General features: G+C 40.8%; 9 protein-coding genes across 9 annotated transcripts; 4 read left to right on the top strand and 5 right to left on the bottom strand.

Moving 5' to 3' along the window:
• Positions 1–109: 109 nt before the first annotated feature.
• Positions 110–613, top strand: GNA1 (glucosamine 6-phosphate N-acetyltransferase; the record flags this gene model as incomplete). Its single annotated transcript, XM_003644448.1, has 1 exon — positions 110–613. The coding sequence occupies one exon, from the start codon at positions 110–112 to the stop codon at positions 611–613; it is 504 nt and encodes a 167-aa protein (XP_003644496.1).
• Positions 614–769: 156 nt separating this feature from the next.
• Positions 770–1,079, bottom strand: SMX2 (mRNA splicing protein SMX2; the record flags this gene model as incomplete). Its single annotated transcript, XM_003644449.1, has 2 exons — positions 770–973; positions 1,053–1,079. 2 exons carry the CDS (start codon positions 1,077–1,079, stop codon positions 770–772), a joined length of 231 nt encoding a protein of 76 aa, XP_003644497.1.
• A 776-nt stretch (positions 1,080–1,855) lies between these two features.
• Positions 1,856–3,349, top strand: LPD1 (dihydrolipoyl dehydrogenase; the record flags this gene model as incomplete). The annotated part of the gene is made up of 1 exon (XM_003644450.1): positions 1,856–3,349. The coding sequence occupies one exon, from the start codon at positions 1,856–1,858 to the stop codon at positions 3,347–3,349; it is 1,494 nt and encodes a 497-aa protein (XP_003644498.1).
• Positions 3,350–3,747: 398 nt separating this feature from the next.
• GAT1 (Gat1p) lies at positions 3,748–5,721 on the bottom strand (the record flags this gene model as incomplete). Its single annotated transcript, XM_003644451.1, has 1 exon — positions 3,748–5,721. One exon carries the CDS (start codon positions 5,719–5,721, stop codon positions 3,748–3,750), a length of 1,974 nt encoding a protein of 657 aa, XP_003644499.1.
• A 1,311-nt stretch (positions 5,722–7,032) lies between these two features.
• On the bottom strand, positions 7,033–7,770 carry FCF2 (Fcf2p; the record flags this gene model as incomplete). Its single annotated transcript, XM_003644452.1, has 1 exon — positions 7,033–7,770. The coding sequence occupies one exon, from the start codon at positions 7,768–7,770 to the stop codon at positions 7,033–7,035; it is 738 nt and encodes a 245-aa protein (XP_003644500.1).
• A 182-nt stretch (positions 7,771–7,952) lies between these two features.
• Positions 7,953–8,543, top strand: IES3 (Ies3p; the record flags this gene model as incomplete). Its single annotated transcript, XM_003644453.1, has 1 exon — positions 7,953–8,543. The coding sequence occupies one exon, from the start codon at positions 7,953–7,955 to the stop codon at positions 8,541–8,543; it is 591 nt and encodes a 196-aa protein (XP_003644501.1).
• A 300-nt stretch (positions 8,544–8,843) lies between these two features.
• On the top strand, positions 8,844–10,343 carry FRS2 (phenylalanine--tRNA ligase subunit alpha; the record flags this gene model as incomplete). Its single annotated transcript, XM_003644454.1, has 1 exon — positions 8,844–10,343. The coding sequence occupies one exon, from the start codon at positions 8,844–8,846 to the stop codon at positions 10,341–10,343; it is 1,500 nt and encodes a 499-aa protein (XP_003644502.1).
• A 327-nt stretch (positions 10,344–10,670) lies between these two features.
• On the bottom strand, positions 10,671–11,288 carry Ecym_1460 (uncharacterized protein; the record flags this gene model as incomplete). The annotated part of the gene is made up of 1 exon (XM_003644455.1): positions 10,671–11,288. The coding sequence occupies one exon, from the start codon at positions 11,286–11,288 to the stop codon at positions 10,671–10,673; it is 618 nt and encodes a 205-aa protein (XP_003644503.1).
• Positions 11,289–11,825: 537 nt separating this feature from the next.
• OSW2 (Osw2p) lies at positions 11,826–14,588 on the bottom strand (the record flags this gene model as incomplete). Its single annotated transcript, XM_003644456.1, has 2 exons — positions 11,826–14,470; positions 14,543–14,588. 2 exons carry the CDS (start codon positions 14,586–14,588, stop codon positions 11,826–11,828), a joined length of 2,691 nt encoding a protein of 896 aa, XP_003644504.1.
• Between the last annotated feature and the right edge of the window lie 59 nt (positions 14,589–14,647).

Consider the following 14,647-nt stretch of genomic DNA (forward strand, 5'->3'; position numbering starts at 1 on the left):
CAAATTCCAAGACCACCATATATTATGCGAGCTCTTATTCAAATATCCACCACGATATAGACTTGCAAAAGCAGTGGTCCCATTAGTTGCAAGTAGCGGTCGACTTACCATGACCATACTACCAGAAGGTTACCAAATCAGAAGAACTGAGGCGCAGGACTATTCCGGGGTTATTCACACTCTGAAAGTTCTGACGACTGTGGGCAATGTCACACAACAGGAATTTTGCGATACAATTGAGTACTGGAAAACCGTGAAGGTACCCATTGTTGCAAACCGAAAAACGAGGCAACCTGCTGAAGAGGTACTTGCATACAATCCGCTTGTAATCACTGATGATACTGGTAACGTAGTTGCGACTGGGAATATTATCATCGAAGCCAAGTTAATCCATCATTGTGGATTGGTTGGTCACATCGAAGATATCGCTGTTGCTATGGATCAACGAGGTAAGCGGCTAGGAAAGTTGCTGATTGACAAATTAACAGAGATCGGCAAAAATGCAGGGTGCTACAAGATAGTCTTAGATTGCGACCCTAAGAACGCCGAGTTTTACGAAAAATGTGGCTACACCCAGGCTGGCTTGTCGATGCAAGTTAGGTTCAAGGACTAACTTAAATATCCGTGATATTAATATTATTTTACAGATTTATAAAAAAAATGTAGTCTAAGTCAAATACATGGCAGTCTCCTCCTTGTTTATCGGTTCGATATCCTCCTTTTTAACAGCAACTCGCTCCCAAAACAAGAGCACCCTCAGACATCCTTCTTAAGATAAGCTCTCCAATGGCTCCAAAGATACTATTGAGTTCCCTCGGATTACTGTATGGTCTCCAAGAGGAAATTTCCTACCATTCTTGTGTACTTCCAATGCATCATCCAACACAACATTAAGAAATACATCATATCCTCTCAGCACCCCAACAACTTTCCGTGACCCATTCAACTGGATGAATAACTTCCTCTCCATGTACTATAATATTTCATTTTCGCTGTTAGTAACGTCTACTCCATATATACGACTTTTCAAAAAAGAATAAAGAATAACATACCTTTTTGAGCTCCGGTGTTGATACCATAATTACTATACCCCTCGCACGCGCCTAACGTAATCAATCCCAAGAAAACAAACTATCTACTCCTTGGCTTTCCACCGTTTTTATACGTCTAGGAATTGTAATCCTTCCTCCCAAGGAGAAAGCTCTTTAGGCAGAGAAAGACATTCGATGATCTCCGTCCAACATGATACGGCGCCAAACGCCCACATATATATGTTAGGCACTGCAATCCACGTATCCAAGCCTTGGCAACTGTTCCAGAGACTCTGGCGAACACCTAACAACACTTAAGCCTTCCTCCTCGAAGCAGTATACCTCTCTGATACACATGGATCCACGCCAGAAGCCCATTAGTCCTCTAAGAATCACTTAGTACGAATTCATTCCCAAGCTTTCCCAGCTTCTGGCGGTGGCTAGAACACAGTATAACATATCTCCAAGAATGCCCTTGGGTGCTTGGTTGCCATAGAACTCTATATCATCCCAGTAACAAGCAGGATCTGCTTGCGTACGCCTCAAAGCTCTTTTTGGCCCTGAATGAGTGTAGGAATGACTTGTGAATTAATTTCAGGAATCTTGAAATCCGTACACCACGTTCAGAACCAATGATATTCAGCTGAAATAAAAAATGTGAAGAGATTTTTTGTTGAAAAGGGAGATTTTAACTGCGGTTTCTTAGAAATAGTTTAGTTAGATAGGTTAGTATTCGACAAGTGGGTTGTTCCAGCCAGAAGTAAGAGTTATTTTTGCACTCTTTGGTGGTATCATTTGAAGTAGTATTTGCAGAAACTGAAAATATGTTAAAATCAATTGTGTGTTCAGCTTCTAAACGTTCGTTACATCAATCGACTACTTTGCAAGCCGTTAAGAAGCAGCACGATGTGGTTGTTATTGGTGGAGGTCCTGGTGGATATGTTGCTGCTATTAAGGCAGCACAGTTGGGATTCAATACAGCATGCATTGAAAAGCGTGGAAGTTTGGGTGGCACGTGTTTGAATGTTGGATGTATTCCATCGAAGGCGCTTTTGAACAACTCGCATATGTTCCACCAAATGAAACATGATGCCAAGCAGAGAGGTATTGATGTGAATGGGTCAGTGGATATAAATATGGGTCAGTTCCAGAAAGCAAAGGACACAGTTGTTAAGCAGTTGACTGGTGGTATCGAGATGTTGTTCAAGAAGAACGGGGTTACTTACTACAAAGGTTTGGGCTCTTTTGAAGATGCGTATAATGTAAAGGTTTCCCCAGTTGAAGGTCTCAAGGGGTCCGTTGCTGAGGATACCATTTTGAATGCAAAGAATATTATTGTTGCCACTGGTTCTGAAGTTACTCCATTCCCAGGTATTAAGATTGACGAGGAAAGGATTGTGTCTTCTACTGGTGCTTTGTCTCTTGCTGAAGTTCCAAAGAAGTTGGCTATTATTGGTGGTGGTATTATTGGTCTAGAAATGGGTTCCGTTTACGCTCGATTGGGGTCCGAGGTCACAGTGATTGAATTCCAGCCTCAGATTGGTGCTACCATGGATGGCGAAGTTGCCTCAACCACTGAAAAGTTCTTGAAAAAGCAAGGCTTTTCCTTCAAACTAGGTACCAAGGTTCTTTCTGCTGAGAGAAATGGCGATGTGGTTGATATCAAGGCAGAAAATGTGAAATCTGGAAAGGTAGAATCCTTGCAGGCTGATGTTTTGTTGGTCGCTATTGGTAGAAGGCCATACTTTAACGGCCTAAACGCTGAGAATTTAGGTCTCGACATCGACCAACGTGGCAGGTTGGTCATTGACTCTCAGTTTAGCACTAAATTCCCTCATATCAAGGTTATCGGTGACGTTACTTTTGGTCCAATGTTAGCCCACAAAGCAGAGGAAGAAGGTATTGCGGCAGCGGAATATATCAAGTCTGGTCATGGCCATGTAAACTACGCTAATATTCCTTCAGTGATGTATTCTCACCCAGAGGTTGCGTGGGTAGGTAAGACTGAAGAACAACTAAAGGAAGCTAGCATCTCTTACAAAGTCGGTAAGTTCCCATTCATGGCCAACTCTAGAGCAAAATCCAACTTGGATACTGAAGGCTTTGTCAAGATCTTGATCGATGCTGAAACTGAGCGTCTGCTAGGTGCCCATATTGTTGGTCCAAACGCAGGCGAAATGATTGCTGAAGCTGGCTTGGCTTTGGAATATGGTGCTTCTGCTGAAGATATTGCCAGAGTCTGCCACGCACACCCAACTCTATCTGAGGCATTCAAGGAAGCAAACTTGGCCGCCTTCTCAAAACCTATTAACTTTTGATCTACACATATCTATGAATATAGACCTTGTGTACCTGTAAATGAAGACGGTGGAAATCCGCATTCTACTTTCCTCTTTCACGAAACTAAAAGAATTCTCGTGATTAGCCAAATAAATATTCACGTTTACTTTTAACAGTTCTAAATAAATATATCTCTATCCAGTGTCTTGATTTCAGTTACGATTATACACATAAAAAATAATGTCAAATAATGTATGCTAGCTACTTTAATTAAAATGTCTAGAGTAACGTAACTTCTACCGTTCTGCCTTTTTTGTTTGGATTAAAATGGGAGGATCCACATGTAAAAAACAACCCAACTCACTATACAAAACTCTACCAATACTTCATGACAAATTCTTAAAACAAAGACGCATACAAAAAACAACTGCCGTGATTATAAACTCAAGGTCAGCCATTCCCAATTTGGACCTCCAGAATTCTCTGGATATTGTTCATTGCTAAGCACTTGTTGTTCTGTGGACAGATAAAGGCTTAGACCGTCATTATTTGTAGCGTTAGTTAAAGGATCTGTTACCATATTATTCGCTGCAGACAGCCCATTACCTACGTCATTTAGGAATGGAGACTGAAATTGCTGAACTCCAGGAGAGATTCCAGGTACCGAATTAACCGCACCTATTGGAGAATTTTGTTGATTAGACGTAAGCGTTAGCAACTTATTCGAAGATGGCTTCTTCATAGCTGGTGGTCTTCTCCCCAAATTGCTGCCATATGAAGTTGCGCCTTGTCGTTGTGGTGCTCCAGTTATCGATAAATCCTTTGAAGGGGATAAGCCTGACCCATTATTGCTATTACTATTACTATTATTATTCTTTGGAGATTCGCTCGAATTCTTGGATGAGCCTAACGAACTTCTATTGGATGACCTTTGGCGTTTTTTAATAACATCTGTTTTTAGAGAAAGAGGACGCACCACACCATGTAATTTCAAAAATAGACCACATGCATTGCACAGGGGGTTTCCTTGTGGATCTCTCCTCCATAAAGGAGTTGTCTTTGTGTGACAGTTTGTACATTTAGTATCTGATTTTAAGATTGGTTTACTACTTCTTTGATGTGAAGGATCAGACTGTGTTTTGTTAGCGGAAACTGAGGATGGAGCCAAATTATGGGCAGACCCGTTATATACACCCAGAGATATGTTAGACCTCACAGATGGTGATGATTTGGTAAAAGCCTTTTTCCGCACGAACTTCTGCTGCTGAGAACCACGTCTACTAGTAACTCCGTCATGTCCGGATATTAACGAAGGGATATTTGCAGCCACAGCCAGTGGGCTGGAATTAACCGCTGTCACAGGCTTCCTGGAGGGAACGGTCATCAACGCTACCCCCACTGTAGTAGTCGTTTTTTGTGGCGAAACATCCATATCATTTTTGGGCGTTGACAAGTCTTGCAACGATATTTCGCTTCCAGTCGAAGGCAAAGATATCGGTAAGAGTTCTGAACTTACCGCATGTGACCCTAACCCAAACTTCGACGCTACTAAACTACCAGAATTTAGTAACATACCCCGCAGCTCATGATCACGATCGCCAACGTTGTCGCTTAAACCACCGCCCCTGCTGCTACGGACATCAGGGGTATCCACATCACCACCAGCCGCACAAGCTGCCGTTGCATGACCAAATTGAAGCGGAGTCCATTTGGTGGTCTCATTAACCGCTACAGGCGACATGTCATCAGAATCCACTGCTAACATCAAATGTTCGCCAGAATGTGTCGCATAACCATCCTTTACCTGACCACTGGGAGAGGGTTCAACACCAGAAACCAACCCGTGGTACATATCTATGGGCATAAACCCTACCGGTTGGTCATAACTGGAAAATGACCCAGAATGAAGACCCCTTGTTGCATCAAACAACAGATCGGAATCGCCAGATTCAAGCCCGTGATGAGAAGTCACAGACAACCCCTCGCTGCTATCAAACAGCGAGTCCCCGTCCGTCTCTAGAAACTGGCTATTAATATTATAGCCAGGTCCACAACCTACGTCCACCACACCCCCCTCCTCCTCTTCATCGACCGTCGCACCAAACGAAGAATTAATATCACCATCCATCATCCCACAATCATGAGCTCCCCCTCCAATCCATCCCCCACCCATTCTATCGTCAACAAACTCCATCCTCCCATCCCCCCCCCACTTCTCCATCTTCATCCTCATCCCCATGACCTTCCACGTTAAAGTAGACATGTTGTTCTTATATTGCAGTGAGGATTTAGCATTACAATGCATCCTCCCAAGCAACTCTGTGCACGAATCCAATATAAAGTCCTGTGTTAACCTCCTGTCGTCGTCGCCCTCTTGCCCCTCTGCCAACTCCCGATTTATTGTCGACATATTATAGCTTTCAAACCCCCTATATAATAATAATAATAATTACAAGACCAATTAACTTTTATAAGCTATAATAATAATAATAATTGATTCTCCTGCCTAAAAAAAATTAAAAAAACAATTTAAAACAAACTTTACAGGTAAATTATTACTGCTGCCTCTTTCCAGTTCCAGTTCCAGTTCTGCCGTTCTTGTCTCCGTCTATAACCCTCGTCGTCTTGTCTGTGTCTCTCTAATGTCTTGCTTATGTCTCCTTCTGTCTTTTCCCGCTCCCTCTATCTTTCACTTTTCTCCTTATCCGCTTTTCTCTTCAAGCTCTATTTATTATTTATTAATTTAATCCATAACAGAAAAATATATACATATATATATATACAAGCTACACTTTTCCTATCCATACATTGCTTCTTATGTATAGACGATACATTAAAACTTTTTATCTTGTTTACTATGTATGCCTAAGAAAGTATAATTATTATTATCACTGCGTCTACCAAACCATAAAAACCTTATCCCAATCATTTATTTTACTTGCTTTTTCAACCTTTCAGCATAAAAATCTAAATAAAAACATTTTGCTCGACCGAACCATCCGAGATACCTAACGATTCCATATCCTCACTCTATCCCTTCACCCCTCCTTCTTCTTTCACCCTCCTTTGTCCGTTCTCTTAACCACGACAATGCATTTACTTGCATATTACTTTACACATACGCCCACACAAATGAAATAAAATGGAAATAAAACGTAAGACCTATGTATTACATAATTCAAATTCATCGCGCCTGCCCGTGCATGTGTCTCCTGCGTCGTATTCTGAGGCTCCTTCTGCTCGATGTGTCTTTTCATATCTTCGGTTCCTGTGCGCGCTGATCTGGGGACCTGCGCTTGGCGCAGAGCTTTTGTGGCTCGTGGTTGCCGGGGCAACAACGCCGGGATATGCCGGCCAGCCAATCAGGAGCGGTTCTGTGCTGCACCGCAACGCACTGGGGGAGCTGATGACTTAGTTGCAGAGCTCCGGAAGCACATGGTGCCTGCTGATGCTGGTGTGGTGGCTGTACGGTTTTTGTTTATCGTTCCGGCAGGGGGTTCAGAATGTAAACAAACACAACGAGGGCGTTTCTTTTTTTGTTGTTAATCTTGCGCAGCAGGCTCCGAGGTCACATGACCCAGGTCATGTGACCTCGGAGCCGGTGTTTCCGTTTCTTTTTTATTTCAGAGCTCTATACATACATATATATGTGTGCCGGGTAACCATGCTTCATACGTGGCATAGCGTAGCGTGCATAACATAGGAGATAGCCGAAGTGGTCTCACAGTTTACGCCGTTTCTCACGGACATGCTTGTAATGGGCGCGTTTGCCCGCGGTTTTCTTTTCTTGGATTTCGGAATATTTCCTACGGAAGTAGCGATCGGTGTCAGTGTCCGCCATCAGAGAAGCCAGTATTGTATTGGTACGGTTTTTGTTTTTGATTCTGCTGCTGAAGAATTCGCCTGTTCCCTCGACGATGGTTCCCACGCTGAAGCGTTCGGGTATTTGCCATTTTTCCTTTTTGTAGTGCCGTTTGGGGTCCAGAGCGGCTCTGTGTTTTATCAGTGCTAGATCACGTTTTAGCGAGTCTGTCAGCTCTTGTTTGGGGAGCTGGAACCACGGTTTGGTGGATGGTGGTGCAGTTGGTTCATGCAGGTTGGCTGGTGGGAGGGTTTTGCTGGAGGAGTCACGTGACAGATCATCGAAGGTGTTTTTCAGTTTTGGAAGCTGGTGCAGTTTTTTCTCGATCGAGTGGAAGATTGCTTGTTGTCTTGCGACTTTGCCGTCGAGGTCGTTGTCGTCGTCGTCGGAGATCTTGAGGATGTCTTTGTCCAAGTCGTTGGAGTGGTGCATTCCCACGGGATGCTCTGCAGCAGCAGCAGCACCGTTGCTGTTGGCGCCGCTCCTCATAACCGCTTTCAAAGAGCCAAATAGGTCATCTAGATCCTGTATGCCCGTATCCATGACCACTGGTGAGCGCTTGAGTTCTTGGGGAGCTGCGACAGAAGAAGACCCCATCTCATCGCCTGTGGAAATTTTTCATTCCATGTGGGAAAACCCAGGAGCGCCAGGATCACCTCTGACGACGTAGTGCAGAGTGCGAAGGCGAACAAATATTAACATATTTACGGTAAGTTGATGCTCCCCCTTCCTTGTTTCTCCGCCCAGGTCTGGCCAAGGGAACATCGTAGTCATATACAATGTCTGACCTTTCAAATACTTTGTTCAGAAAGGATATACAGTTGGTGTATTCGAACCAAGCTGTAAAGCGATATGAGGCCGGAGTGCAAGAAATCGATGATGATAGGAAAAGCGGGCACAAACGACACATTATCTGTGTTGACGATCATCTGAAGATTAATTATGAAGTGGTAAAGAATGTGCCTGGGAATTTAATCGAATTGACGGGCAATAAGGGAAAACAGGGGCCTGAGATCGATGAGATCACCCGAATTAACAAGTTTAAATCGCTATATTATAAAGAACAGCTAAACAAGCTGCATGACGACTTTGTTACGAAAAGTTCCAGTTTGCGCGGCGATTTGGAACCCGCACAGGCCATAGACGAGCCGTTGCCCTCATTACAACAGCAGCACGAATGGCTTAAAGAAATTCAAGCCAAGTTACTGAAGCAGTACGAGGACACTGTACAGGAGGAAAAACGCTGGTATATGAAGAAGGAAGTAATGCTGGATGCCAATATCAAGCTGGATCTATTCAGTACCAAAGACAAAGTGACAGGAGCCATTAAGCTAGGCAAGGACAACGCTCACAAATCGTGTATATTTTAACACTTCAGGATATTGTGATGGCTCTATACAAAAGGGTAACATTCGTGATCACGTGACTGACCACGTGATTTTTGAAAATTTTTTAGTGTTTGACAATCGCAAGTACGTAGTACGTCCACTCCCATCAGTTTAACGGGAAAAGATGAAAAAAACTCTAGTACATTAATTATAATTATAATTGCAGTAAGTTATAATTATTATCCGTCATCTTTTTCTTATTAGTTTTTTAGTATATGCATTGAATATCTCTTTCTATCGATACCCTTGCGTTACGTACTTAATACGACAATTTCCCTTCGAATGTCTGAATTGCAGTTAGATATATTGAGAAAGTTAGACCAATTGGGTCATCTAAACTCTACTTTAGAGGTTTTCCCCGACATCGACCCACAAGTTGTCTTATCAGGTTTAAACTCTTTAAAAGCACATGGTAAGTTAGAATATACCAAACATGATACTATCTATTACACGTTGACTGATGAGGCTAATGATATTTTGCATAATGGGTCTCATGAGGTGAAGTTATTGCATTTAGTGAACCAACTAGGGAAGCTTGAGATCAAAGATGTTGTGAGCCATTTGGGTCCTAACGGTAAAGTTGGTCAAGCAAGGGCTTTCAAAAATGGATGGATTATTAAGACCAAAGATAACGAGTTAACGGTTAGTGAAAAGGTCGGAGATATCAATGAAGTACAAGATGAAACCAGGGAATTTTTGTTGAAGATTGATTCGAGGGATCTTTCTGGTATCAATGATAAAGTTTTGAACGATCTCAAAAAACGGAAGCTAATCACAGCTAAGAAGGAAGTTACTTTTAGTGTTACCAAAGGTGATGATTTCTCGCTTGAGTTGGCGAAGTTGGAAACTGATTTGACTTCAGACATGGTTCTATCTGGTTCCTATAAAGATCTTAAGTTCAAACCGTACAATTTCAACTCTAAAGGTTTAGAACCACATTCAGGCGCTTTACATCCTCTAAACAAGGTTAGGGAAGAATTCAGACAGATTTTTTTTTCTATGGGGTTCACCGAAATGCCTTCTAACCAATATGTTGAGACGGGGTTCTGGAACTTCGATACTCTGTTTGTTCCACAACAGCATCCTGCTCGTGACGTTCAGGATACTTTTTATTTGAAAGACCCGATCAAATCAGATCTTCCTGAGGATAAGGTGTACATGGATAACATTAGAGCAGTTCATGAACAAGGGAAATATAACTCTATTGGTTATAGATATACTTGGAAGCCAGAGGAATCTCAAAAATTGGTGCTCAGAACCCACACAACAGCTATATCTGCCGCTATGTTACACAAGCTAGCAGAAAACCCAAAGCCTGCAAGATATTTCTCGATCGATCGTGTCTTCCGTAACGAAGCTGTCGATGCTACTCACTTGGCAGAATTCCATCAAGTTGAAGGTGTTTTGGCAGACTATAATATCACCTTGGGTGATTTAATCCAATTTATGGAAGACTTCTTTGCTAAAATGGGGGTCACAGGCTTACGTTTCAAGCCAACTTACAATCCATACACCGAGCCATCCATGGAAGTATACTCTTGGCATGAAGGATTGTCAAAATGGGTTGAAATTGGTAACTCAGGTATGTTTAGACCTGAAATGTTGGAAGCTATGGGCTTGCCCAAGGATTTGAGAGTTCTTGGATGGGGTCTATCTCTAGAACGCCCAACCATGATCAAATACGGTGTTAAGAACATTAGAGAGCTGTTAGGTCACAAAGTGGCTCTGGATTTCATCGCAAGTAATCCAGCTGCTAGATTGGATGAAGATTTGTATGAATAAGCTACCAAGCACTAAGTAAGATAAAAAAGATGAACCATTTATTATTGTACTTCCATGTATCCTGAACAGAGAACAACTTAATACCTTGCCTTATTTTAAGCGTCATTTTTTTGTTTTAATTTTATTGATAATCATTGGATTCATCATCAGTCCAAATCTCTAAAATATCATGTAGCCTAGACTTTCGCTACAAATAAACATAACTAAACATTCCTATAAACATTAGTATTATTACAAATAGATGAGTATGCACGCACATACACATGCAAAGAAAGTCCTGATAAGAAACCTAGTGGTGTTTAATGTATAACTAATGTTAGGTGTTAATCACTTGTGACCAATAACATGATTTACATGTACATTTTTGTTTTTGATCTCCATCAATTTCTTGGTGTATATTGAAGGAGTGTAAAAGGGATTGGATTTCCTCCTTACGAGTGGCTTTCTCTTTACAACTTTACCTGTACGATGCTTGTCCAATTCTAACTGGCTGATGGTAAGTGCGGAATCAAAAGGTATTAAAATGTTGGTTGAATCATACCCAATCAAATACCCCCCATCATTATATTCCTCTTGTCCAGTAAGCTCACTTGGCACACCAATGCAGTAATTAGGAATTTCAAAGTCCAAAGGGTTGTCAAGCATTGGACTAGCTCTTTCCTCCGACCTATAATGTTCCATTATCATAGTTTCAGTAGACTCCCTCATTACAGCATCGCCCGAGTGACACATAGAATCGAAACCAATCACATCAGTTATGATAGGAGGACTTCTATGCAGTTCCTCTTTGTAAGAATGTGAATCACTGAAATCTATATGCGGAAAACTAAATAGATTTCCTTCATCAACTGCAGAATTCATACCAGCACTGGGAAAGATAACTGTTTCCGGTCCTGAGAGCTGGGATAAGAGAATGGCAACAATTTGCAAAACCTTTATATACATCTAAAAGTCTTCTCTAATCAAGGGGAACCCATCGTCAATTATATATAATCACGCAGCAGCGTGCCCTAATTTTACACCAAGAACAGTATAGAACAACAAAAGCAAATGATCACTACTAAAAAAGTGTCTAAACAGTATTTTTCAGCACAATGAAGAAATACTAATCGTCAACTTTAGTCTTAAATTGCGAACATCATCATCCAGTGATAACCCCTCCTCCCCATTGACTGTCCATATAGAGAAACCTCCTTCACTAGATAATTAATATGGATGAAATAATAACAGCCATTTTCTCTTAAATGGTGTAGATCCCAATATTGTCACATTATGTCATATATTTATTTCTCTACGTCGAAGTCTCAGGCGACGCGAAAACGCGACTGACCAAAAACGAATCAATATTTTACTACATTGCGACAGACGAAAAGACGGCAAAGAATATACGCAAATATTTTAGTCTAGATATGAATGGGTCAACAATAATCAATAATCGACTACATACTTCTATAATAGGTTCTTTATCCAAGAATAGCTAAATTAAAGTTCATTCTGTCCTTTGCGTCGCATTCTATATACTTCACCCTCGCCGTTCCTCCAGTCTTGATAAATGGTCTCAGATGTATCGACATCTCCATATCTGCTTGTTGTCACATTAAGAATACCACCCATATTTGCTCTTTTAAGAATCAGCAAGTGTTGAAGCAAACTGTCCTCAGGAGTGGTTAATGGTCTTGAAATTTGGCCCATTTCCATGTGTTGCCTTCTTTGAAACTTCCACAACTTGCTTACAGTTTGTGGATCCAATGACTGGCGTGATTTAGCAGAAAGAGCGGTTCCGCTTTGTTTTAACATGGTACTATTTAAAGGTGTATGAGTATTTGTTGGGTCAAATTCATCTGGATGATATACTTCTTGATAGTATTTGGACATGGTAAAGGGTTCTAAACGAATTTGCTTCTCCAATTCAGTAGCATACTTCATTGTTAAAGGCCGCCCAAATTCTCCAAGACTCTCAGGATATTGGCTTGCGTATTGTAAGTTATTCCGATCTTTTCTTTGGAAGCTGGGTAAGCTGATCGTCGAATCTACAACGCACATCTCTTCGTCGTGGGTTCGACGCTTCATTGGACGAATCATTTCTCGATTAGAGTACGGTCCTCCACTATTATCTTCTCCTTCATAAGCACAATCGTTATCTTCGTTATAGTCTTGCTCAGATTCTTCATCATCTTCTTCTTCATCGTCATCATCGTCTTCGCCGTCATCATCGTCATCATCGTCATAATCCTCTTCACAACCATTATCTTCAGATTGTCGTTCGGCGCTAGTCCTATGACTATGATCTAATTTTATAGGATTTGATTTTGCTATAATGACTTTCCGTTGACCGTCTTTCATTATTTCAATTTCATCCTTCGCATCGGTATATTCGGTCATATCGCTCTGACTTCCTTCTTCGTATCGGTCTCCTTTATCTGTTAACAATGGAACAAATAATTCCCTTGTAGGTGACAATATAGGACCTTTGGGAGACATGTGTACTTTTGGAGACATATGGACCCCAAAGTCATATGTTTCAGCCCCAAGATAAAGGGCTTGTAAGTCTAAGGGTAAATCTAAATCAGAATGTGGTCTCAAATCCGGTGATAAATGCCGATTTAAATCAACTTTTGCCTGTAACATGATTGTCAGCATAGTATCAGAATCTCTTAATAACTGTTTTCTTTTTGAACCTTCAGGTTCTTTGGTCTGCCCAGATGTCTCTTTCAGCTGTTCGCCTGTGCTTTCCTTAACTACGTTTTTCTTTTTACTTTGCTTAATGGTTCTGTCTTTCTTGTCCTTCGACCTTTCCCTTCTGTCACTTCCATTCTTAGATTCTCTTCCTCCTTCTACTTTCTTCTTCTTCACTGGTCTTTTAGGCGGCGGTTTTAATGACATCCTAGAAGAGTCCCATGAAAAGGGTTGCAGAGTTCCTGATGAATTGTTGTTGAAATGATTTTGAGGGCCGAATAGAAACGATTTATCCTGCTTATTGAAGATGTCGCGGTCTGTTGAGAACTTTGTCATAGCTAGATACTGAGTATAGACACCAAACAAAAAGTTCAAGCTAGAAGATCTTAGTCCAAACCTATCTGCAATAAGTATAGGTTGGTACAATAATATGTTTGCTGGAAATTCAATCCTATAATAAAAACAGTAAGCCTCAAAATTTAGGTTTAAGCGCTGTGGTGATGTTGATGGAACGTATTTTTCTAATTTATGCTTCTTTCTTTTGGCCAATCTTACTACATTATTAAAGTTAATCATTGACAATAATGCAGGATTTTTACTGCCTTCTTCACTATAATTATCATTCACAAAGTCTTTTAAAATACCGCCTGCTTGATGGGAAGAAATATTCACTAACTCAAAAACCAAATCTTTAAACACACTCATAGGGCCACTTTCACCTAATAGTTTATCGTAGTCGCTTTGTTGGAACACAATTGATAGTATATGAACGGCAATCCTGGGGATTACACGATACCAAACTTCCAACGCCATCTCGTTGGTGCTTTTTTGCGTTGACGGTACTAGTCGTATTAATTTTCCTATTTTATCGCTCCCAAGTTGTTGTAAGAATTTGTTAAGTTTAGAACTTGGATCCTTAAAAAGCTCACGTACACGTTCAAGGTTTTGCCAATACTTCAATTCCGCCTGGTTAGTCTTGTAAGTTATTCCAAACAAATATTTATAAGAATCATTAGCCAAATAATATGAACTTGTGGATATCATTCGGACTTCAGCGTCACAAAGCATTGCTAAAACAGTTGGTTTATTCTTGTTTGGATCATCTGATGAGAATTGCGAAACCACGAAATGGTCTAGTTCCACTGCAAAATTGGAATCAACAATAATTATAGTTTTCTGGTGACAAAATTTGAAGACTAAATCACAGGTGTTTTGAAGTTCCTTCATTGATATAGCGGATATCACAATTATGTCAAATTTCTTAGTAGTTGATATGTTTTTAAGACTGCTGGTAGATTCACTAGGTCTGTAAATATTAGAGCCATATCTACTCGATTTCCACGAGATTGTCCCTCTGCCTTTTTTTGGAACATTATGAGATGCAAGTACCACACTAGTTTTCATGAGATTAAGCCTCCAGGATAAAATTTGTATTGTTGGAGTATCACCAGCTTTATCTTATTGTTAGAATAACTTTTTGATATACCTAAATGTACCAATATAAGGCATTACCATATACATACCTAGAAGACAGCTTAGTTGCTTGTCATTGCATTCAACAGCCACCATAGCTTTTATTATTTAGATATTTTGAGTTAATGTTTTTTGAACTTTGGTTTTGCAGAATT

This window comes from Eremothecium cymbalariae, chromosome 1 (genome assembly GCF_000235365.1).
Source record: "Eremothecium cymbalariae DBVPG#7215 chromosome 1, complete sequence".
Lineage (NCBI taxonomy): Eukaryota > Fungi > Ascomycota > Saccharomycetes > Saccharomycetales > Saccharomycetaceae > Eremothecium > Eremothecium cymbalariae.